Source organism: Gopherus evgoodei, chromosome 10, assembly GCF_007399415.2.
Source record: "Gopherus evgoodei ecotype Sinaloan lineage chromosome 10, rGopEvg1_v1.p, whole genome shotgun sequence".
In the NCBI taxonomy this organism is placed as follows: Eukaryota; Metazoa; Chordata; order Testudines; family Testudinidae; genus Gopherus; species Gopherus evgoodei.
The window spans coordinates 53676574-53701609 of record NC_044331.1 but is presented as its reverse complement, the minus strand read 5'-3'; the positions used below and the strand labels follow the sequence as shown (position 1 = coordinate 53701609).

General features: G+C 57.1%; 1 protein-coding gene and 1 long non-coding RNA gene across 2 annotated transcripts; one reads left to right on the top strand and one right to left on the bottom strand.

Moving 5' to 3' along the window:
- Positions 1–10741: 10741 nt before the first annotated feature.
- On the top strand, positions 10742–17970 carry PERCC1 (proline and glutamate rich with coiled coil 1). Its single transcript, XM_030578750.1, has 2 exons — positions 10742–11472; positions 16550–17970. Exon 2 carries the CDS (start codon positions 16597–16599, stop codon positions 17428–17430), a length of 834 nt encoding a protein of 277 aa, XP_030434610.1. The 5' UTR covers positions 10742–11472; positions 16550–16596; the 3' UTR covers positions 17431–17970.
- LOC115659039 lies at positions 17128–22927 on the bottom strand. Its single transcript, XR_004002427.1, has 3 exons — positions 22524–22927; positions 21156–21306; positions 17128–17193 (listed from the first exon to the last, which is right to left on the bottom strand). It is a non-coding gene; the product is annotated as an uncharacterized LOC115659039 (long non-coding RNA).
- Between the last annotated feature and the right edge of the window lie 2109 nt (positions 22928–25036).

Below are 25036 nucleotides of genomic sequence, written 5' to 3'. Positions count from 1 at the left end.
GAGCAGGCTCCTCCAGGGGACAGCCAGCATAGCCACTGGCTGAGAGGTGGGGGTTGGGGAGCCCAGGCCACCAAGGGTTCCTGCCTTAATCCCAACTCAGACTCAGCTACTGGAGCACGTCAGTCGTATATATCTCTACCCAATGACTCTGCCCCAGCAGCCACACACCTAGCTCTGGCATGAGCAATCCCTCCTGGCTGTGCAGCCAGCATCCGGCACCTCGCCCGGAGGCAAAGCTTCAGCCCCTTGGCTCTCCAAAGGGGTCAGGGAGGGATTCCCCCCATATGCTGGTTTAGTTTGTTTTTCCCACCCTCCTTCCTCTGCAGCATGTGGGTGCAGGTCATGGGCCAGGATTATCTGGGTCTCTCTCGCTCTTGGGCACGGGGCACCTTGGTTCCCCCAGAGCTCTGCATGTGGCAGGGGACAGTCTAGTCTCCTGTGAGCTGTGATACTTCAGTCTGCTGCAGGCTTTTGGGTGGAGTGGAGGTGGGGGTGGCATTGGCTCTCTTAGAAAGCAGGGCCCTGGAGTCATCACACAAGGTGAGGGGGCATCCAGTGGATGTTCTTCCCCAGGCCTCTTCTCCCTCCAGCTGTTCTGTCCTCAGGCAAGCAGGCTCCCCCCATACCCAGCTCCTGTGTTCCTTCAGACCCATCCCACAGCTGCCATGCTCGCAGCAGGCATAGACTGGTGGCTGCTATCCCTGAGTCGGCCTCCGCCGTCCTGCCCCAGCCGGCCCAAGGGCTGTCAGCCCCCTGCCCATGGGATAGAGTGGGTGTGCAAGGCTCCTCCAGGGGTCACTCCTCTCCCTGTGCCACAGGACTGCCAGAGAGGCTGCTCCATGTCCAGCCCCTGGCGCCCACAATGGGGCAGCTCATCTCAGTTTATCCAGTGCCTGGATCCAGCTGGTGCCTCCACCCCAGTCCCTTGCACGTGTGCCTCCGGGTGTTGGGGGGGGGGGCGGGCAGAGTAAGAGACCACCTCAGACCTATAGATGGGGACAGTGAGGCAATGCCACTCCCTGCCCCTCCATCGCACCAGGTGTGGGGCTGGCATGGAGGGAGTTCCCCATCCCTTTCGCATAGATGGAGGGCCGCAGCAGCCAGAACCCAGGATGGTGGGGCTGACTGGGGAGCCAGGCAGAGAGGCTCCTGGGGTTCCCATGTGCTGCTTGCCTTTGGAAGCACCTTGAGCTGGGCTGCGGCTGGGGGCGCTGGGTTAACCCTTGTGCCCGCTTGCTGAGCTCTGCCTGAGGTAGCCCCGGCAGCTGGCAGGGAGCCTAGGCAGGGCTTTACGAATGTGAGGTGAGTGGCTATGCCGTAACCATGGCCTGTCCCCAGCCTCCCCGGGGCACGCAGCATCCTCTGTGCTCACCCACACACCCTTTTCAAAGTCTCCTGGGCACCCACCACAGCCCCTCTTAGCCCCCAACCTGTCAGCTTCTGAAAATCTGGCCTAAGCCATGGCTCACAATGCCCCAGGTGTGCTATGGCCTTGTGCCCAGCCCCAATCCCAATCACACCGCGACCCTGTACCCAGACCTGGCCCCTGCTGTACTGCAGCCCCATGCTCAGCCACGCCGTGGCCCCATGCCTAGACCCAGCCACAGCAATGCAGCACCCCTGTGCCCAGCACCAATCCCAGCCATGCCACACCATGACTCCAACTCCAGTCCTGTGCTCCATGTGCACCCTCTTGAGAGCTCTGCGTTGGAGACTGCAGCTAGGATGCCGTGGGCTGCGCCCCTCAGTGGGGCAGTCCTGGTCAGTACATGCCTGAGAACCACTCGGGGAAAGTTCTGATCACGGGGGCAGGAAGAGCTGAGAGTGTCATGGGGAGAGGGGTGCTGGGCATCAGCAGGGGCCTTCTGCACATTGCAAACCAGGCCTGGCTGTCAAAAAGCTCCCTGAAGGCAGCCCGGGAGGCTGCTGCTCAGGGAGGGAGGTGAGGAGCAAGTACCTTATCATTACTCCACTGGGAGACGCTTAGACCTCCCTGCACTAGTGCACTGAGAATAGCAGTGTCGCTGTGGGTCCATGGGCAGCGGCAAGAGGGACTTGTCATCCAAAGTACAAACCCACCACAACCCCCTGGCTACGTGCCCCTATCTGCTGCCTGCAGTACTGTGGCTCCCCTACTATTTTAGCACACTAGCCCAGTGAGATCTAGCAGCTCCTCGGGCTGGGAGCCATCCCCCAGCTGCAAGTGGTGACGGAGCCTTCAGGTCCTGCTCGGGGGAGAGGAAGGCGGCTGGCGGAGATCAGGGGCTGTGCACGCAGGACCAGCATTGCTTCTTCCTCTCCCTGTTCCCGTGCAGCTTCAACTGTGGCAGAGTGGCTGGGATGTCCTAAATCAGCCACTTCTGATCGGTTGGCATCATCCTTCCTGGGGGGTCCCCGAGCCCTCCGCAGAGCTTCATCATGCTGATTTTCATACTCGGGAATTTTAATATGGCCTCCAGCTCTTGCCTTTGGACACAGAAATGGGCAAACCCTGAGATGTTCCAGGGCACAGTCTGGGCACCATAGTACAGATCTGAGGAGCCCACTACGTGATGGGGGCAGCCTATTACAGGCCCTACATTTGAAAGGCACCACATCTGGGGTGGGGCGCTGTCCCTGTGGCAGGGGTAGGGGGTATTGATGAAGGAGATCAGTGTTGGGGGCTCAGGCATTTCCAGCTGTGGAAGCACAAAGGTCAGCTCCAGGATGCTCAGGATCGACTGGTGCCAAGGGAGTGCCAAGAACAGTCCCACAGGGCATGGGCACAAATAGCAGAGGTTGACTGCATAGTCCCCGCAGCATTTGTAGCCCAGGGAGGTGAAGTGACAGTGACATCATGGCACCATAATGCAGGCTTGTCAGCTGCTGCTGGGATCTGGCTGGAACTAATCATGTTTGCTGAGCAGGCAAATGGGCTAGATGGCTGCTATTCCAGCAGGATCATTGCCAGTGTGAACGTTTTGGAGAAGAGAACAGTAAGTGCTCCCACAGGGCGGGGACCACCCTGCGAAGGGTACAGGGAATGGAGGCCATGAACAGTGCCGCAGGCCTTTGTGACTGGGCAACAGAGGACGGCTTCCCCTGCTCTCCTCAGCTATGTACCTTATAGGATCTTGTTTCCTGCACGCTGTACCTGCCCAGCAGCCTGCTATCTTCAGAGGGCAGTGGACATAATATTGGAAGGCAGGTGCAGCCTGGCTTGGAGGAGACACCCCAGCAGGGCTCTCTCTCTCCTGGGGACTTGACATTGGTTCTTTCTTGCTTTGTTATTTTCTCCCTAACCCCCAGAGATACAAGGCTGAGATGGTTGAAGCTCTCTGCTGCCTCCTATGGGAGAAGGGGGAAAAGCCATCTCTGGCAGGCTCATTTACATAGTAGCATTTCACCTCAGTGCATTTCTGTGCAGAGTTTCATGCTTGAGTGTTTGGAGTTTGGTGCGTTCTGGTATTAGATGATGTGTGTAAACATATCTGGTGGGTGAAAGAAGTCTGAAAGGTACAACCTGCTGAAAGAAGATCACCACAAGCCAAGAGTCCGTGGTCTCTGGTTGGGTAATGCAACCAAGCTCTCCAGTAAGAGAAGAGGGGCTAGAAGTGGGAAATTGATAAGAAAGAGGATTCTGCTGTACGGGGGATCTCTTGGCCAGAAATTTTGGACTGTGCATGGAATGGAGTTTTGTGGCTGGACTGCTAGAAGGTGAGGATCCTGTTCTGGATTGGTGGTTGCTGCCCCAGCTGTGTGGACTCTGGGGTCTAGGCTGAGGATGCAAAGTAGATTCTGTGAGACTGGACCAAGCAGCTGCAGTTCAGAATAGCTACAGGTCTAGAGGAGCTGCACTGTCATAGGGAGGCGTACAAAGCTTCCATCCTGGTGCCCACTCAAGCACTGCTGAGCCTGTTTGGACTGGTGGGAGGGGCTGTCTGCCTGAGAGCAGGGCTGGCTCTAGGCACCACCAAACCAAGCATGTGCTTGGGGTGGCAAATTTTCAAGGGCGGCATTCTGGCCATCTTTTTTTTTCTTCCAGTGGCAAAAGCCTAGAGCTGGCCCTGGCAGTAGCAGCACGTCATGTCGGGTGGGTGCCCTGGGGCCGCTGTGGTTTGTGCCGTGGGGGAGCAGCACCCAAGGCTGGGGTGGGGTGTGTGTGTGTGTGTGTGTGTGTGTGAATAGAGAGCCCAGGGTTGGGGCAGCAGGGGGTGTATGTGGCGGGGGGGAGAGGGAGCCCAGGGCTGGAGTGGGGGGGGTGAGAGCCCAGGGCTGGGGCAGCAGGGGGTGCTGGGGGGGGGTGGCAAAAAACCTAGGACTGGCCCTGCCCAAGAGTGTGGGCCCCCAGCAAGCAGGGTAGCATGAGGACTGGGATCAGGGAGGCTGCATAGCCCTCTCACTTCCTGGATGTGCTCATTTTCCTTGCAGTGCCACTAACAATGATCCAAAGGGCTCCTGTGTGTGCAGGAAGCACCTGGAAAGGGAGATTGTTTAGCTCCCTGAAGCTAAGAGTGGGAGTTTGTCTCAGTGGGGGACGGGGCCTCAAGCCAAGCCTTGTATTTTGTTTAGAAAAGATCCCCTAGATTGATTATTAGATTCAAACCTCACTGCTGCCATTGACACATGGCAGAGGGGAATATCCCTTAATTAGAGGGGCACCTGGGATTGTAATTAGGTTGCTAGAAACTTTCCATTATAAAAGATTATTGTGATTTTGTGTTTTCTGAGATACTCACTAATGCCACCGCTGTTAGCAGCGGGGCCTTTGAAATTCAGCAGTGAGACGCTCTGGGGCCAGAGAAGTGCCTTTTCTTTGTCTGGGGAACTTCTGTTCAGATGTGGCAGAGATGTAATCCTTTGAAAAGGGCCCTTTCCCTGCTGGTTGGTTGCTTCATCAGCAATGGTTTGGTAGCTTGTCAAAAGAATGGAACATGATGATGTGAATCTAAAGCCAGGCTCCTGGTGCCCCAGCAGCAGCGCGCACTGCGCTGGGAATGCCAGAACCAGACAGCCTCTCTGGGAGGTGAGAAGAGCACGCCAGGCTGGGCACCCCCAGTCCAGCACATGGCACCAGTGGACCACATGGGGGAAGGAGCTCTCTCCCCCGCCTCAGGATAACAACCTTCTGCTGCTGCCAGCTAACATAGTTAGGTCTGTGGTTCAAGCTGTGCTTGAGGGTCCTGCCCAGCGCTGTTCCTATGGAATAGCTCCATGCGTGGGATGAGAGTGGTGAGTGCTCGCTCCAGCTCCCACGTCAAAAACTCTGCTTTGCACTAGCTTGTGAGTTTGTCTCTCCCTTGGGTTGTACAGCACCTCTCACAATGGGGCCTTGAGCTCAGCTGCAAGCATGCCTGCAGCAGAGGCCAAAATTGCCTTAGTCACGATGAATGTGCAAGAATTGGCAACAAAGTTCACGCACAGACATGTTGGGAGGCAGGAGGGGGAGCAGGGACAGCTCAACAGGCAGCCAGACCAAAAACCACCATTCAGTCCTTTAACTCTTTCCTGGAGGAACCAGACACCTGATTCTTGCCCTTTTGGGGCTGGCAATAAACGGGAAGCGAAGAGCAGATCGGAGCACTTCTCTGTGGGTCCATTCCAGCCTGGGCCCCTAGTACTGCAGCATCTCTGAGGGCGGGTGTAATCCACCCCACCACCCTAAGGGCAGACTGCATGCCCTGGAGTTGAGTCCTGGGGACTGGTCCCTGCCTCCCTCTGTGAGGGCATATTGGGAACACGACCCCTGCCTCAGCAAAGGTGGGGGGGACCCTGTGCACATGCCTAACCCCGTGGGAAGCATAGTGGTCCCTTGCTCTGGAGGGGGAGTGAGGCCATTCCACCTCATTACAGGCACACAGTAACCAACAGTCTATGGGGGAGCCCTGGCCCTTTATCCTACAGCTTTTGGGCTGAGCAGACAGCAGTCCCAGCATCTCTTGCCTAGAATGAGTCTGCAGTCACCCCAGGTGTGGGATGGCAGCAAGGGGTAGGGGGACCTGGGCCCATCCTACTCCCCCAAATTCCAGCCCAGGGCACTAGCTGCCGCAAGTGGTCCCGCCACTGGATCAGCGGGGAAACCACTGAAACATGCTACCTCACTTCCCGGCAGCACAACCGGCTCAAGATCTAGTTTCCCCTTGGCTACATCCTACTCTACTTAGTTCCTGGTGCTCTGTTGAGCTGAGGGCTCTGTCTCATTGCCTCGCAGTCAGGTGGCAGCCACTTCAGCCCCTCCTTGGGATCTTGTCTCCTCAAAAAGCAGGGTGCTGCTCCACTCAGCGTTCTGGTCTGGAATCTTGTAGAGGGCAGCTCAGCTCCCCGGAAGAGATGTCTGCTCCCTCCAGTGGTCCAGCCCTAACTGAGCTCCAGGGCTCTCCTTTTATACTTCCTGTCCTGCCCTGGTACTTCTGGCGAGGGAGGTGGGGTAGATTTGGCTCTGCCCACCAGGGGAGAGTGTAGTGGCCCCTTGCTCTCCAGTTTGGAGGGAGGCCACTCCACCTTACTGCAGGGAGTGGTGCTCAGTGTGAGTGAATCCTTGCAATGGGGTTGTGTGTGTGTTGTTGTGTGAGGTCACAGCTGTGTGCAGGCTGCTCCCCTGGGCATGGGTCCTGGCGTGAGCGCTCCCTGCTCCGGTGGGGGGATGATTGGGCTCATCCGTAGCAGATGGGCAGTTAGGCAGGGAGGGGGCCTGCTCCCATGAAATCATTGCTAACGCCACTATGTGGGCCTCTCGGGCTGTTTACAACCCATCAGCTGTTGGAGGCAGCTCAGCGATTCCCTCAGCTGCTGCACTTCCTGGCCTGTGCTCCCCGCTGAGGGGCTGACCCCCCGCTACTCTCCGGGGTATGAACCGCTGCCCACTCAGGATAGCACCCTGCCCTGGGGTGGGGCACAAAAGAGCAGGGTCACTGCAGTCAGGCCCCAGTGGCTGCAGGGGCTTAGCACAGGCCGGGAGGGCACTGCACAGACTGAGTATGGCCCTCGTCTGGCCAGAGGCCTCAGGTCAGTCCCAATCAGCATTTAATGGGGCCGCGACCTGCCAGCCTCACAGCCACTTCCCAAGCCCTGGGTCTGTCTGGGGTTCTGAGGGTTTATCCTGGTGCTCAACGCCGCAAGGCCAGCCTGTGTGTTAACTGTACCCATATGTTTGTGTCCAAGGAGACGTTTCCATCCCACAAATGCAGCTGGATTCCATGAAGCCACCTCAACTGTACCGGTGTTTAGCCTCGATGCCCTTGTGCAGCGCGCTGCCATGGCTCAGCCTGGGAGCAGAGACTCACCCGGCACTGTGGGCCCTCCCCACCTCTCGGGGTGCCCAGAGCCTGGCTCACCCACAGGCCGGATGGGAAAGTCGAATGACACAAACAAGCAAGAAAGAGAGAAGAAAAGCAGAGTCAGCCCCAGGAGGCCTCACTCCATAAGGCTGGTGCCTGCAGCCTCAGCCCCTGCTCCCTAGACTCTCCATCTCTGTGTGTCTGTCTGGTTGCTGGCTTTGGCTGGCTTCACCAGGCTAGTGCCACCCCTGCAGGCAGCAGTTCCTGTGGGTAGCAGCTGTGGGGAGTTTGCCTTGCAGAAAGCAGAGACCGTGTGTGCTCCCAGGCCGTCCTACAGCCCTGTCCTCCCCTGGCCTGGTGAGGGCTGTGCCCGTGGGATCACAGGGCACAGGCTGGCCATGGGGCTGCAGAACCTTTCAGCCAGGCCCCTCTGTCACCAAAGGAGCTATGCTGGCCAGCACCTGGTCCCACCTGACTTGTCAAGCTGCTCGCTGGAGGCTGCCCAGTGCTGGGAACATCCAGTGGAGGAAGGGACAGGGCACCTGGGGTCAGCTCCCAGCTCTGTGAGTGACCTGGGCAAGTCCCTGCATCACTCTGGGCCTCAGTTGCCATCTGCACAATGGGGATATTGGCCCGGCCATGGCACAGGGGACTTGTGAGGATAAACGCATTAGGCCTGTGATGGCGATGGGGGCCACAGGAGCAGACAGACAATGGGAAGCCAGCTGCATGCAGAGCTGGGAGCTGAGCTAACCTCCTGCAGAGATTCTCCCATGGGATTCCTGGACACCAGGCTCCCTGTGGCTTGTGTGCATGCAGAACCCAAGCACCTGGCGCCTGGCCCTGAACATGAGTGGGGCCTTGGGGGAGGGGCCGTGCACCCAGCACGCCAGTGGCAATTTCTGGGCCCAAAACACAAGGAAACGTTTAACGGACCAGCCCTGAAGTCAGGATGCCCCTGGAAACTGGAGCCCTGTAACTCAAACACCTCATCCGAAAAGCGATGAGTCCTCGCTTGGACTGTCCCACTCCTGAGTCCGGGCTGTCTGCCATGCTGCTTCTTAGAAGAGGCTGGGGGGTGGGGCTGTGCTAATCCCAGGAATTGTGGGGCTGGCTGCCCACTGTGCCCCCCAGTCAGGGCAGCTCATTAAGGCCTGTGCATTCCTAGGCTGGGCTGGGAAGCGGGGGGCTGTGGCGAGGGAGCATGCTGCTGGAGGATGCTGAGTCCCCCAGGAATTCAGCACACTCTGGAGCTGTGCTGTGCTGTGCCCTGCCAGCAGAGGGCGGTGGTGTTCCCCCAGCAGAAGGTTTGCAACACAAGAATAGGCCGAGGCCAGATAACAAAGCTGCTGTGTTCTCCAACTGGGTGTTTACTAAATAAAATTATGAGGCTGTTATCTGTAATTTACAATAGCCACTCTCACCAATAAATCAATTACACCAGGGGCTGAGCTTTCCCAGTAAATCACTTACTAAACCATTAGTCCTGAGCTTCCGATCACACCAGCTTGTGTGGGCGCAAGCCGGGCAGGCTAGCGAAATATTTCAGCGGCTAATTAGCCCTGGTGCATTTGGGGGTGAAATGATTCTTGCATAGGGAACTGATGAATGAGTTCCTTGCTCTTATCTGGAATGTTTCAGAGCCAGTGTTTCAGGCAGTGTCATAAACAGATAGTTAAGGCTCAATGTCTCTTTTACCTGTAAAGGGTTAAGAAGCTCAGTAAACCTGGCTGACACCTGACCAGAGGACCAATAGGGGGACAAGATACTTTCAAATCTTGGTGGAGGGAAGTCTTTGTTTGTGCTCTTTGTTTTGGGTGTTGTTCGTTCTTGGGACTAAGAGGGACCAGACGTACATACAGGCTCTCCAAATCTTTCTGAATCAGTCTTTCATTTTTCAAAATTGTAAGTAATAGCCAGGTAAGGCTGATTAGTCTTATGTTTATTTTCTCAACTTGTGAATGTTTCCTTTTGCTGGAAGGATTTTTACCTATGTTTGCTGTAACTTTGAATCTAAGGCTTGGTGCGGGGGTGTCCCTCTGGTCTATATGAATCTGAGTACCCTGTAAAGCATTTTCCATCCTGATTTTACAGAGATAATTTTTACCTTTTCTTTCTTTAATTAAAAGATTCCTTTTTAAGAATCTGATTGATTTTCCTTGTTTTAAGATCCAAGGGGATTGGGTCTGAACTCACCAGGGATTGGTGGGGGGAAAGGAGGGGAGGATGGTTAATTCCTCCTTGTTTAAGATCCAAGGAGTTTAAATCTGTGTTCATCAGAGAATTGGTGAAGTCCCTCAAGGCAGCCCAGGGAGGAGAAGTTGGTGGGGGGGACAGGGAGTGTGCCAGACACTGAATTTCTGGCTGGTAGCAGCATACCAGATCTCAGCTAGTAATTAAGCTTAGAAGTGTTCATGCAGGTCCCCACATTTGCACTCTAAAGTTCAAAGTGGGGAAAGAAACCTTGACAGACAGTGGGAATGTGATGGCAAAGGGTGAGAGTCGCTCGCAGCTGAGGAGCTGAGATCTGACTCTGGGCCTAGTCTGGCACTGCCACCACGGCCCCCATGCCCAGGGATTCATCTGGTTAAACCAGGAGTGTCTAGAAAGTCTAGAAAGGCTGCAGGATGCTCCCTGCCACTCTGGAGTGAGCGCACTCACATCAATGGAGCTGCCCTGGTGTAGAGAGAGATGAATGGAGCCCTGTGTCTGTAGCTCTGCTGTGATAACTGGGCCTACCCGTGTATTTGAATGGTGACGGGCAAAAGGGAGACGGGCTGAATTAGTCTAAACCAAAAGGCCTCATGATAATTCAAGAGCTGTATTATGATCATGCCTGGGAAACGAGACGTGCAGGTCCAGAAATCAATGGAACAAAATCGATGTGTCAGTAATTAGGCCTAATGAGTGAACATAACCCTGAGGGGATGGGCTGTTCCGCCGGCCATGCCTTCTTACCAAGAGGTTTTGGGGGAGAAAGCTGGCTGTGGCGACACTGGAAGACAGGAGGGGAAGGGGCAAACTTCACTATCACAGCAGCCATCTCCTGGGGGACGGCCTGTTTTGCAACCCTGCTGTAAGCTGACAGCAATGCCCTAAACAGTTTGCCACTGGTAGCCATTTGCCAGCCCTCAGGGTGACTGATCAGGCTGTGGGCATGGCCCGTGTTTTCCCTCACTAAGGCTGCAGCTGAAAGCCAGTAGCAGTGCCCGAAGCTGCATCTTCTCTCTGCTGTTCTTCTCTCTCCCCAGTGCGTCTTGTTTTGTCTTCTAGGAAACAGGACTGGACTTTAACAGCAATGACAGCTCCAGTGGGCTCAGCGAACTCCCTTTCCCCAAAAATACCAACGAAAAGACCGCCAGACTAGGGATTCTCTCTTTGAAAGACTCTCGCCAGCTAAGGATGTTGCTGAAATTAAAGCCTTTCTTCATACTTTACATTTCAGACCCTTTTACTGGTTTTCCATCTGTATTTTTAATAAAAGGTTCAAAGGCTGTTTAATGGCGTACCCTGGCACCAGGCAGGCGGAGGTCTCTGTATGCCAAACCCCAAACCTTGTTTAACACTGTTAATGTTGGACAGTGACTGGGTTGTGTTAGCACCTGTGGGCCCCTTATTCCATCTAAACGAACACAACAGATCACAGGCGACTGGGCTGTCTCTAGTCCTGCAGCTGATTCGAGAGGCTGTTTCTAATGGGAAGGCCCCCATCTAGGGCATGTCCCTTGCCCGGTGTGGCCAGTATTTGCACAGGGCTTGTTTGATGAGCATTATGTTCTTCAGAAGATGCCTACTCCAGGAGTCAAAATAGCATGAAATTTAATTTTACGCCTGTTTGACAAACCTTGATTTCGCCTCCAATCAGCAGCGGAGATAAGAGCCCTCTGCACAAGTGTGCAGGGCGGTTTGGCAGCTGTGACTGCAGATTTAATAGGTGAATCTACAGGAACAACACTTGAAAATCCCCTGGGAAGTCAACCATTAAGGTGAGCCCTATCTTCCGTCCCACTGGCTCCCTTGCTGCAGTGTTCTCTGGTTGCTGGGCGCTAAAGCAAACCAAAGCTCTGTTTACTGAGTCTACTATTACAATACAGCTACCAAATATTTGCCAGCCGTCAGTCCAGCTCCACTATAAATACTTCAGCCCCAGGTGGAGGGATGGCCAGGGGAGAGAAAGAGCCTGGGATGCTACACATGGCACGGCTGCAGCAGCGAGGTAAGTGCTGAGGCTCCAGCAAGGAGGGTGCAGTACAGTGACTTGGTGCTGATGAAACCCAGCGACTGGGGACTGGGTAGGAGGCACCTGGCTTGTTAAGGCACCAGGATGGTATTACAGTCGCTTGCGCTCCAAAGCTGGCCTCTTTCCCCCTCAGGCTGATCGCTTAGGGGAGCGAGAAGTATTCTTCCCCATGCACAGCTGCAAGCAGGGCCAGCTTTATGGCCTGCGGGGTCCAATTGGAATACTCAGCAGTGGTCTGGGGCTTCGGTGGCACTTTGGCGGCAGGGGGTCCGCTCCGGTTCTTCCACGGCACCAAAGGACCCCTCGCCACCGAAATACCACCAAAGACCCCTGGAGCAGACCTCCTGCCACCAAAATGACACCAAAGACCACCGGAGCGGGGCCCCCTTAGGTGCAGGGGCCGATTCCAGGGAATTGGGAGAATCGGCATAAAGTCGGCCCTGGCTGAAAGAGAAGCTGTGGAGTTGGAGCCTTCATTCTAACCACTCCCTATTTAGCACCTGGGTCCCCTCTCTCCCCAGCAGCTGAGCGCTGCCAGGGACAGCCAGGGTCAGAGACTTACACCCATGGTGCATTGAATGGGCCAAGGAGAAAAGGGACATTCTGCCTGGGCCTGCTCAGCCCCCGGTGCACCCCAGCCTTTGGCCACTCTGCATGCCCAGTGCTGGCGCAGAACATGCGTGGGCCCTGCAGATGAGAGAGCCCAGCTGGATGGGGGAGGTGTCTGGGGACAGCAAGGCTGGGCTGTCTGCGGTAGGTTGGAGGTGGGTGAGGAGGGGCTGGTGTGAATGAGCCCTGCTTTCCTGGGCTGGCTGGACTTTCCTGCTGTGTGATTCCCCTCGTGAAAATGCCATTGGCCCAGGACACTGGCAGGGGCAGCTGCTGGGTGACGGCACTGGTGGGGTGGGATCCTGCTCTCGTTTGCTGTAGGTCAGAGAGACCCCCTGCTATCAGTGGAGCGTGCTGGTGTGCAGGAGCTGGAGCTCAGGTTCAGGCCCATTCTGCATCTGTCTGTAGCATCCCCCACCTTGCAGCTGAACTCACTCCCACAGTGGGGCATCCCCAGCGTCCAAGCATCTCCTCCCTCAGTACACCCATGGTCCCTGTTCTCCTGGGGCAGCACCATTCAGTGCAGGGGTGATGCAGGGGTGACCCCCAGGCTGACTCCGGCCAGCTGGCTCCCAGCAGGGTGCTGTAGTGTGGAGCATCCTGCCCAGCTCCCAGCCAGAGCATTGCTCCTGCTCTGTATGGGTGGCTTGGGACACTACTCTAGCCCCTGCTAAATCCTCTCTCTCATCACTCATCCCCTCTCATCCCACCTGCATGCACGCTGCATAGGATGGTCCTGCCAATGTGCAGCACACCAGCCAGGCCCTTGGATTCGTGGGGACAAGAGGTGAGGCTGCCCACTTGGCAGCAGGTTGTGTGTGTCAATCATACTTTGCCCTTCTCTAGCATCCTCCATCCACAGAGCACAATGTGCCTCACACACTACAGCAGTGTCACCCTTGCTTTACACATGGGGAAACTGAGGCACAGAGCAGGGACGTGACTTGCCCAAGACCACATGGCAAGGCACTAGCAAAACTGGGAATCAATCCCAGGATTCCTGATTGCCAGTCCTCTGCTCTAGCCACTAGACATGGCTCTCCTACCCATCAATTCCTCTCCTAGGGCCTTGCTGTTTGTTGTGGCTCTCCTAGCTTTCTTTGTATTGGGAGTGCTGTACTGGTAAGAGATGGGGAGCTGAAGCCACCTAGGCACAGGGCAAGTGATTTGTCCTCAGTTTCTCCTCCAAGAACATAGAAATGTTGCCTGTTTCCCAGGGCACTGCTGAGGTGCTGGGACTGTTTGCCAAGTGCTGTAAGATCCTCTCTGGGAAGGGCAAGGAGTTGTTAGCATCTTTGCCTGATGATAGGAATGCCCCCCCACTGAATACGCATGGAGCGCCCTGAAGGCAGTGAGCCAATGGGGGCTGCTCTGCAGGGGACAGGCTGCAGGAAGCTTGCGCTGGGTGCAGGGAGCCCAGTTCTGCAGCTGTCTCTGCATTCCAGCCTGCAGAGGATGGGGATCTGCAGCTATGCCGAATCTAGGCATGGAGGGGCACGCAGCAGCTACTGGGGCTGGACCAGGCCCAGTGGAGTTCCCCAACCTGCAGTCTGCAAGCTTAGACACAGGGTGGTGGCACACATGTCTGCCCCTGCTACTGGGTGGGATGCCACCAGCCCTCTCTGCTTGGTTTGCTCAGGGAGGTGAGTGCAGGGAATGAGGGAACGCTGGCGGATCTCTCTGGTGTTCTGGGGGGTGGGTCCCACTTGCATAACACCTGCTATGGGGCCCTCCCCACCTGCATTACTGGCCTCTTGCCTGCCCTGCCTCACCCTGGGGTGGGGCTTCAGTGCCTTCTCTGAGCTGTGCATGTTCTATCCCCAGCGGTGTTCAGGCTGCAGGGAGGGACAGCCCCTGAGCTCCAGCACCTGAGGGTGGGGGCTCGGGGTGCAGCTATAAAGTGGCTGGGGATGGGTGCTCTCTACACTGGTGAAGGAAGCCAGACACTGGTAAATGCCATGCCCCATGCACGTGGCTAGGGGGCGGGGGGCCGGGCTGCTACTGTCAGCAAGGGATGGGCCTGTGGGGAGGAGTGGATAGGGGCCATGCCCTGGCACCAGCAGCATGCCTGGAGGACTAGCTGGGCAGCACAAGCAGCACCTGCAGTGGGGGGTGCCCAGCAGGAGACGCCCGTGCCCCAGTGGCTGAGTCAGCACTCACAGGTCCCCAGCTGTTTTTCTCCGGCCAGGTGGCTAGTCCTGGGGCAATGGCAGTGGAGCTGTAGCGCAGACAGGGCATGGCAGGGATGTATGCACTGTGGTACGAATGCCCGTTGTGTGCCCGCACCCTTCCAGCCCTGCCAGAGCTGCTGTTTGCTAGCGTAGGGCCTAGAGATAAAGGCCCAAGTGGGGCAGTACAGCCCCAGCCAGTGCAGCCGGCAGGCAGGCTGAGGGAGAGGGAGTGTCTGTAGGGCAGATGGTTCCCTAGCTTCCCTAGGAGAACTGCTGGGGAGGGGAGCGCATGTCTGGAGCGAGGCGCCCAGCTGTGCAGGGAAGTCACCAGCACGGTGTGCCAGGGATCGCAGGGGGGAGTATGTTGTGTACAGCTCCTTACACTTGCCACAGACCTGCGCTTCCTCAGCACCCGCCGCTGGCCACGCACCCGCCTTCCGATCAGCAGCTCATGTCCCAGCGGGACAAGGAGGTTCCTAGTGAGGCCACTGGAATTGGAAGGCCCTATAGACATGACTCTAAATCAGGGTTTCTGAAACAGGTGTCACCGCTTGCCTAGGGAAAGCCCCTGGCGGGCCGGGCCAGTTTGTTTACCTGCCCCTTCCGCAGGTCTGGCCGATCGTGGCTCCCACTGGCCGCGGTTTGCTGCTCCGGGCCAATGGAAGCTGCTGGAAGCAGCACAGGCTGAGGGACTTACTGGCTGCCACTTCCAGCAGCCCCCATTGGCCCGGAGCAGTGAACCGCGACCAGTGGGAGCCGCAATCGGCTGAACCTGCGGACGGGGCAGGTAAACACACCGGCCCGGCCCACCAGGGGCTTTCCCTAGGCAAGCGGCGACCCGTTTGAGAAACCCTGCTCTAAATGCCTACAGACCATGCAGTCTCCTCCCAGGGCTGGGAGGGTCAGTTATGTTCTGTCGGATGCTTGGAGAGTGGCCCTTCCCAGCGCAGCTCTCTGGGGCTGTACCGGGGAAGTGTGGGGGGGTCACAGCCCTGTGCCTTTCTCCCCTGCCAGCTCAGCAGCCACTCCAACCACCTCCCCCCGGCTCAGGCAGGCAGTGTAAAGCCACTGAATGGGCATCAGCACTGGGAGGAGACAGAGACAGAGGAGCTTCGGCTTGAGCCCAGAGGGGCCAAACCCAGCCCCTGGGTCTGAGAATCCCACCCCCCGGGTCGGCTAGCTCTGGGGATCTGAGATCCCAGTGCTTTGGCTATGGGATGTGGGTTGGGCCGTGCTCAGTTCTAAGCAGGTGCTCCAGCTGCACATGGACAATCGGTGCCTCCCTCCCAGAGCTTTCCTGGGGCTGGCCCAGCCCAGGCTGTGCCTGGACCTTAATGGTATAAGAGCTGAATGCCCTCCCCACCCCACCCCACCCCACCCTACCCGCTCAGCACACCCAGGGGAGGCGTGGGGTGACCACCATGGCAGGGCAAGCAGACACAGAGGGGAGATGCTGATCTGTTACCCTGGGTTCTCTCCAGTTACTCCCCATTGACACAGGGCGACCGAGATCCAAAGCAGGGGCTGATCCCTGGCCTGGGTCATGGAAGGGAGGCTCTGCCTCCTGCTCCTGCCAGACCCTGCTGACAACAAATGCCCCAAGCTGCTGGTTGGAAAATGTGCCCAGCTGCACACCAGGTTCTCTCCCTGCCCCCGGCTGGCTGGCTGGCCTTGTGCTTCTCAGGCCCGGCAGATGTTAGGGGGGTTGTTTGTTTGCTTAAGCAGCATAAATCCCATCTCCAGTTGTGCAATAAAGCTGTTATCCTGGATCTGACCTGCTCCACACATGGCAACAGCCTGTGGGCTCTAGTAACGCCCGCACTGCTGCCCCCAGAGCTGCTTCCAGCAGGCAGGGGCCCTGCTATGGGTGTCGGTCACGGAGTCGGGGTCACCATGATCCCATACTGCAAAGCAACCACCTTTGAGCTGTAGAGAACAGGCACTAGCCCCAGATCGCAGCGCAAAGGCAGGGGTGCAAAACAAGACTGCGGGGGAGGTGCATGAATACAGAGCTGCTTGAGCCATTCCCACTGTAACTGACAGATGGACAGGCAGCCCCCAGGCGCGTGGAGAACCAAGTGCAGGATCCTCCAGCTCTCAGCACCACAGTTCAGCGGGGAGGCACTGACATTGCGCAGGAGGAAAGCACCTACACGGCTGGGGTGGGGAGTTAACACACAGAAGGGAGCAGAAGTATCACTGCATCAGCCTTAGCCCTCCACCGGGTCCCATCCACACAGCCCTAACCATGTGTTTTCCCTTGTGTCCTCCAGTGTGACTGCACGGCCCAGCAGCACCTGTCCATACACAGCGAGGTAAGATGGCTGCAGGAGTGATCAGGAACCTGGCAGAGTTCAGGCTGCCCACTTCCTTTCAACACTCATTCCTCCACCCCACCGCTCCCCAGGACATAGACTTCCAAGACCTGTCAGAGGAGGAGGAGGAGGAGGTGGAAGAGGATGAGGACTACGATGTGGAAGAAGACAGCCATCCCTGTCACAGTCCTGGCACAGAGGGGCAGAAAGTCACAGCTGATTGCAGCCAGAGTGACACAGAAATGACCCTGCAGCTCCTGAAGTTCTCCGAGCTGATCAGCTGTGACATTCAGAGATACTTTGGAAGGAAGGCCAAGGATGAGGACCCCGACTCCTGCAACATCTACGAGGACTGCTTCTCTCCCCGCCGGCTGGGGCGGGAGCGGTACTACGCAGACCTGATGCGACTTGCCCAGAGCGACGAGCTGGATGACGAGGATGCCCAGGGCCCTGCGCCACCTCCGGGGCAGCTTGACCATCAAGTCTGGAGGTCCATCTGTAACAAGGACGGGGCGCAGAAGCTGGGGCCATTAGCAGAGCTCTTTGAATACGGCTTGCGCCGCTTCCTCAAGCAGAGGGTGGCTGATGGCAGGAAGCTGCGGCTAGAGAAGAAGTATGCCCACATCATGCCCATGCACAAGAGGAAGCTGCCACAGTCCTTCTGGAAGGAACCGTCACTCAGCCCCCTGTGCATCCTCAACACAAACCCGCCTGACTTCAGCGACCTCCTGGCCAACTGGACCTCAGAGCCCGGGCAGGAGCTGCCCAGCACCGGCAGGGAGCTGACCGGGGAGCTGGCCAGGCCAGCCATAGAAACCGATCAGTTCAGTGTGCTGTGAGGCAGAGGAACTGGGAACCCAGCCAGCCCATGCTGGACAGACGCTCCATGCCCATAAAGTGCTGCTGAGGATTGGCTCTGGATGGGAGCACCATGCCCACCCACAGTTCTGACTCCAGACTGAACCACGCCCCCAAACCGACACCTGGCCTATGCACCGAGGGCCGTAGCCTGCTCTCACCCCTAAAACCGGGCAGGCTCCGAGTCCCTCCCAGCTGCAGCATCAGCCTTTGTGCCGATCCTGTAAAACCATCCACGTCTATGTGTCCTGAAGGGATGCTGGGCAGTGTCAGGCTGCAGCTGCTGCCATCTGATAGTTGCATCCCCACCATGTGCCACGCTGGTTAATGATAAAGCTCACTCCTTTATGAGACAGGGCTCTGATGCCATGGGTGGGGGTTGGGAGACACATCACCTGGGATTTACCAGCAACCCAGACACGGGCTGTGGCAATGGAGATGTTTGATTTTATTTTCCTCGGATTGCAGTGGCATTGGCTAGGGCGAATAAACTCTTCTTTTGAGTGCATGTGTATCAGCAATGCCCTCTGATCCCAAACGAGGGGCCCACGGCACTGAGACAGAGGCTGGCCCCAAGGGCAGTTCACAGACTGGGCCAAATCCTAGTGCCACTTATTTCAGGCTTGGATCTGGCTCCTTGTGCACTGCAGGCAGGTGGGGGCCAGTGGGATGGGGTGTGCGTCCCTGCCCTGTCGGACACACTGTACTCTGGCAGTGCTGAGCGCTCACTGCGCTGGCAGTCGGGGGAGAGGGGCCTGCAGACACTCAGTACCGCTGAGGAGAATCAGGCCTGAGAGTCTCACCGTGGACACCCAAACCACCCGCATTTCACTTCCAGGGCAGGTGAACAGAGGGGACGAGGAGGCAGACACTCCAGTGTGGTTGTGGGGGGAGGCTCTCACTCCACATTCGACTCCAGGGAGGGCCAACTTCTCTTGCTCTGGGTGCCCATGAGCATCCTCTATAGTGGCTCTATGCAGGTGAAGTAGCGAAAGGGGGCATGGCTGAGGAAAGTAGGTGTGGCCTGGACTCCCCAATGCTGAGCCTCAACTGTGTTTTCAGCCCCCTCCTTTCCAGCCAGTGTAAGTTAGAGCAGCCTATAGGCTACTCTAAAGTGGGGCAGGGAGTGCAGAGGAAAGCCTTATGCCACCTTTGCCTGCTCCCTGAGGCTGGCAGCACCATCTCCCCTGCTGGGTACTGTAAGCAGTTCTCAGCAATGAGACAAACCTTCTGTCTACAAGAAACAGCCCAGGGAACACACCCCCATGGAGCCTCTCGGGGAGGGGCCTCTCCCACAGCACACCGATGGGGAATGTCATGTGTTGCTGGCCCTAGGAAGTTGTGTGTGCCTCCCTCCCAAAAAGACTCACCCAGCACCCATGCAGCCAGATCCTGCTCTCCTGGAATGGAGGTGGGGGCTTTTAAATCTCTCCCAAGCAACTCCCACCCTTCCAGTCATCCCCCCTGCTGTTAGCAAACACCTCTTGTTCTGGGGGGCAGCACATGATGGGGATGCTCTACTCACTGTAGGATGGTGCCTCCTGGCCATTGTGGGGATTAGGTCCAGGAGGCCAATGCCCCTTTCTGCAGCTGCATGCCATGTCTGTGTCTCTCTCTCACTCACTCCAGGAGCTTCTACTGCCACTTCATGACTCAGCCCTGGGCCAGGTCACTCAGTGTCCCTCCCCTCTGGGGTACAGTCCTTCAGCCTCTATCACTCCCAGTGCAACCCAGGTAGCCTTCCAGTTCACTACCCACCCCAGGGGTAGGCAGGGGAACCTGGGCCAGTCTACTACTCCAGGTCCCAGCCCAGGGACCCTACAACACACAGCCAAAGTCTGCTGAGTCCCTAGCCTTGCTACTTCCCACTGACTCTATTCTCTTTAGGGTACATGCCCCCATGGGGAGGGAAGGAAGGGGTTGACAACTTTCCCTGGGTTCCTACCTTCCCACTCTGCTAAGCAGACAGTGACCACAAACATCCTCCAAACAACCTTTGCTGCTGCCAGCCTCCTGGGTTTATACTAGCTAAAGCCACCTCTCCTCAGGTGAACTTCCTCTTAATTAGGGCTTTCTCCACCCTTAATTGCCCCCAGTTTGCAACCTAACTGGCTGATTGGGCCACCTGGGTTACCTCAGCCCTCTCCCAACCATCTATTGGGTGTCTGGGAAGTGGGCAGGCAAAGCCCGCCCACTGCTAAAGGATCCTCCCCCAGCCTAAGGGGAGGAACCACAGGGCCACAGAACCCACTGAGTGCGGGGGACAACTAATAAAAGAACAGGGACAGGAGTGAGGTCAAAGGGTCAGAAGGAGGGAACCTAATGGGGACACCGAGCAGAGAACCCCGGACAGCGCCCACTGCTCCTCGAAGGCGTCAAGGGAGCCAGTGGACGCCGCCCAGAGGAACTCCGCCCAGATGCGTGATCGGACCATGGAGCGGAAGCAAGCCCCACAGTCACCGGAGCCTCCGTCGGCCAACCTCCCCTCCCTGGTCGCGTGGATGGCCTTTTTCGCCAGGGCGAGGAGGAGGTTGACCAGGAGGTCCCGGGACTTCGTGGGGCCACGGATAGGGAGTGCATACAGAAGGAGGTGAGGGGAAAAGTGTAACCAAAAACGCAAGAGGATGGCTGTGAGGAGCCGGTGTAGGGGCTGCAACCTGGCGCACTCTAAGTACACGTGCGCCAGGGTCTCCCTCACGCCGCAGAAGGGGCAGGTGTCCGGGACAGGGGTAAACCGCGCCAAGTACACGCCCGTGCTCACGGCCCCATGGAGGAGCCGCCAACTGATATCCCCAGTGGGCCGTGGGACCAGGGTGGAGTAGAGGCTGGCCCACCGGGGCTCCTCACCCTCCAGAGGTGGCAGGAGGTCCCGCCACTTCGTATCAGGGCGGGACACGAGGGTGAGGAGGTGAAGGGTGTGGAGCACGAGCGTGTAGAGCTGTTTCCTCGGCGCGGTTTGGAAACGTACCGGCTGCAGGTCGTGCAGCCGGCTTGCGGAGAAGGGACGGGGGGGGCGGTCGGGCCTACGGGGCAGGGGCCCGATGAAAAGGTCCGGAGGGCTTGGGGTGGGCGGGGCGTGCCCTCCCGCAGGACCCGGTCGAGATAGGCCCGAGCAGCGGGCGGCAAAGCGGCCTCCACCTCCTGGAGTACACGCCGGGGAGTGCAAGGTCTGGAGAGCCCCATGCGGTGAGCGAGCGTCAGGGGATCCAGCCAGCCTCCCCAGTCGTAGTCCAGGAGGTCTCCGACCCTGGTGGCTCCCGCCAAGACCAGCCTCCGGCGCACCGCGGGGGACTCCGCCACCTGCACACGAAGCTGGGGATTGTGTAGCAGGGGCTCCGCGAGGAGGTCGGCCCCCACGGTGGCCGCCACGGACCTGGTCGCAGAGAACAGCTTCCAGGTCCGGAGGAGGTCCTGGTAGAAGACCGGCAGCCCGGAGAGGTCTCGCGGAAGACCTCTCGGATGGAGGTAAAAGAGCTGCCGGTCGTATCGGAGCCCTCGAAAGCGGCGGAGGAAGGCGTGCGCCAATACGCTCCACGCCGGACTACCCGCACCAAACAGGAGTCTCTGCAGGGCCTGGAGGCGGAAGACGTGGACCTGAGTGCGCAGGCACTGCAGGCCCTGCCCCCCCTCCTCCAGGGGCAGGTGGCCCTCTCCCAACCAGTGTGGGGAAGACACCCCAGCACAGGGCATCAGATGGGGAACTAACCTTCAGTCTAGCAGGTTATTTCTCTGTCAGCTTTGGGGCCAGCAGTCCTCTGTGGATGACAGAAGGGTCTGAAAGCAGGATCCTAACGGGCTCCTGGCTACAGCCTCATCTCCAGGAAGGGTGTGACTGCCTCCGGGCACACAGAGTTTCCCTACCAGAGAGCACAGAGATGGGCACATATCATCATCCACAGGCAGCTGTGAGTCCTCAGGCCAGGAATAGGGCTGCCTTATGCCCATAGCAAGGAGCAGTGCAGAGGCCCAGCACCCAATGACTGCTGTGAGCCACCATCACTCCCTGCTCCAAGGGTCTGCCCCTCACAGCAGGAACTGTGGCTTGACTGCTGGTTGACACAGTGGGGTGTCACACCTCCCACCCACTTGTGCCAGGGGAAGGGGAGTAGGAAGACACATTTCCAATGATGAATAAATGTGAGAAAACTGCAGCTTACTCCTGGGCACTTTGGGACCTGAAAATATAAGCAAACTCCACCCAGTAAAGGAGTGGCAGAGACCGGGGGGGGGGGGGGGGATTCACCTTCCTATGCAGCAGGGGGCCTGGGGGGTTAAACTAGTGTAAATGGTGGATTCTTTGTAACTTGAAGTCTTTTAACCATGATTTGAGGAGTTAAGTAACTCAGCCAGAGGTTACGGGTCTATTACAGGAGTGGCTGGGTGAGGTTCTGAGGCCTGCAATGTGCAGGAGGTCAGATGAGATGATCCTGATGGTCTCTTCTGACCTTCAAGTCTCTGAGCCCCAGCTGGCTCTGCTCAGAACAGGGCCAATCCCCAAGCCCTGGAAGTCAGCTGTTCTGTACCAAACACCACAAGGGGGCTGGGACAGGAAGGTGCTAGAACCTTCTCTCTCTTGTGCCCATGGGCAGACTGGGGAGAGGGGTTGGTCATTGCCATGGTCCCTCCCCTTACACATGGTGCACCCTGTCCAAGGTTGGAGAGCTGATACTGTGGCATCACCTTCCAGGAGCCCCCGGGGTCTCATGCTGAGCCTGCAGGAGCTCCTACAGGGCTCCAGCCACAGCGCTCCCTTCAGGGAGCAGGCAGAGTTCAGGGTATGAAATGAGCATTCATTGTTGATGGAGCAGGCAGAGTACTTGCCATGTCCCAGCCTTGCAGTACACACAGACCCAGCTTCAGTACATGTCTGAGGCTTGGCTGCTGGTCACTGCCTGGATGTAGTTGTCCCTGAAGTTTCCATCCAGATCTGCCCTGGCCTAGTCCCCTCCCCAGGAAGCTGATCCTACCCCTCCATGTCCCAGGTGGAGTTAATAAGCCAGGCTCATCAGCCAACATTCAGCTGCTGAGTATAGGGCTGAGTCGACTGCAGGGCCCAGTCTCATTGGGTGCCTACCTGAGTTTGCAGAGAGCCTGAACCAACAGCTGTGAGGATAATTTTTCCATTCATATCATATCACTCAGTGATGATCCTTTAATGTCAATGGTGATCCTTCAGATGGCCCCACTGCTAACTTCACTTCCCAAGTACATAAGGAAGCAGAGGGGGCATCAGACTATGAAGAACTATACACCTGCACGGAGTGGCTGCTATTATTAGTGCCACGAGTGGGTGAGCCTGGAAGTTACGACTTGTATTTTCCCCAATCAAGGAGGAGACATCTGAGCCCCCCCCAAAGATGAGCCAAGCCCACGGCGCCTTCAGAGCTCACACGATCGATGCTGATCGTCTCTGGAGAGTGCTGTCTCACGCTGGTGGCTTGAGCTGAGCTGGTGAATTGTTGAAAATCCCCCCCGCCTCGCATCCAACTGCGTATCATTGATTAGATGAGAGGGAGCTGCCAGCCTGCACTGGTTCTCTATAGAGCAGGGCGGGCTCTTTACCAATGGAGTTGCTGGCTGGTGTGTGGGCATTTGAACACTGATCAATAGCAGCCAGCTTTTAGTTTAGTGTCTGAATCCATGTAGCAGTTGGGAGAGTTGTAGGGTGGTTAGCAGCAGTACTAATACCAGCTCTGAAGTACCGTAAGGGCTGTCTGGGGGCAAGCTATTCCAGAAGGAGGTAGGGTGTGAAATTAAAGCCCAATATCTACCGTGGAGGACAAGTGCCCACAGCAGGAGGTGGTGTGAAATAGCCATTCCAGACCATTCCCTGTGTACACAAACCCTTATGAACACAGCTTGGTGAAGAATAGATTTTCCAATGCTGTGGCAATTTCGAGACATTAGCAAATAATCGTTTCGGGTCAGACTGAGTCAGAAACATTTTCACTGTGTGCTGAACGAAATGGTACATTTGCTTTTGACAGTGTTTGAAGGGCTTTGACATTTCTAAAAGCAAAAGGAAAGGAAATTTGGAAATAAAAAATTGTTTTTAAAAAAAAACAAAAACAAAAAAATCCAAAACATACGTTTGTTTCCTAGATGAAGAGTTTGGTGAACCTGGCCAGAAGGAGAGCCCTGGGGAGCTCGAAAGCTTCTCTCTCTCACCTCCAGAGGTTGGTCCAAGAAAAGGTATTACCTCCCCGACCTTGCCTCACAAATTGGGGAAGCGTTTCGGTGTCACTCACTCTGCATTTTTTGCTCCCAAAAAGCTTCAGCTGAAAAACAGAGCTCATCTCTGGTTACAAACATGAAGCCAGAGACATGCCCAGCCCAGAGCAGGCTCCTGTGACCTTATCACGGAGTCAGCAGAGTGCCATGACTTGCTACCTTGCACGGTCAGAAACGCAGAAGACTGGGAAGCCCCAGGGGTCAGTGCTTCAGGAAAGGGCCTGCGGTTTGTGGAGGGCAGCTGGAGCTGGGTGCATGCACAGAGGCAGATTGAATGAAGGCACAAAGAGACAGTGGGAGAAGCAGGGGCACAAGTGGCTGGGAGGAGTGCGGGGGGGTTGGAGGGAGATCAAGGAGGGCTGTGATGGGGAGGGGTAGCACTGTGGACTGGACACCATCCAGGTCAGGAAGGCATTGGAGGGGTTGGGTCGAGGTAAGGTGGCCAGCTGGCTGCAGGGGAGCGGGCACTCATTCTGTCAGGGGTTCTTGGGTTGTGTTCACCATGCCTGACCCTCTCTCTTTGGAAAGGGCAAGCCAGGCCATCTAGGTTGTTCCCTCAGTCCCCCTCCTCCCACACATACTGGCCCCTGTGAGAGGCCCCATGTGTTTATCTCTGGGCTCTCTGCCTTACTCCCTCCTCTGATAAGAAACTGCCAAGGGCCATGGGCATCACTCCACTCCTGAGTGTCAGTGCCAGGGCCAGCCCTGCCCTGCAGGTCAGCCCGGGGGTGGGTGATTCCTGCCACATGCCCCACTGGGGTTAACGGGGGAAGCACAGAGCAGAGGGGGTAGGGGCTCCTGGAAGGAATGTCTGGGACATCCCCCCAGGGGCAGTGATTGGGAAGAACAACAAACAAAGTAATTTGTCTTCTTCTGAGCAAACCTCTTATCTGCCAGGAACACCCCCTATCTCCCTCCTCCACAGCGAGTCAATAGCTCCTGCCAGACTAGGTAAACCATCCCTCCATGCAGGGGAGGGCAGCTGAGATCCAGCAGCCCTGCGCCCCCTCCCCAGACAGCATGGCTACACCCTTCACTGTGGGGAAGAGCGTGCTTTGGCCCACCCACCCTGACCTGCACACAAACCTGCAGGCCAGGCTGCCAGCAACCAGCGACAGAGCTCGCCTGGCATTGGCTCTGGCCTGTGGTGATGGAGTGACCTGGGCATAACTAGGGGAATATGTAATGAGCAGGGATGTGACCTCCCCCATTGCCTGCCATAGGTCACAGTGGAGACAGGAGGCAAGGGTAGGATCCCGATCCCCTGCCCCCAGCAGAGCCCAGCCTCCCAAGCTGTGGCTTCACTGCTGAAAGGGGTGTGTTTACACTGACTAAGCAGCCTCACTCACACTGCGA

Excerpts from the sequence above, each read along its gene's own strand:
- PERCC1 (XM_030578750.1), top strand. The coding sequence starts at position 16,597 with ATGGCTGCAGGAGTGATCAGGAACCTGGCAGAGTTCAGGCTGCCCACT.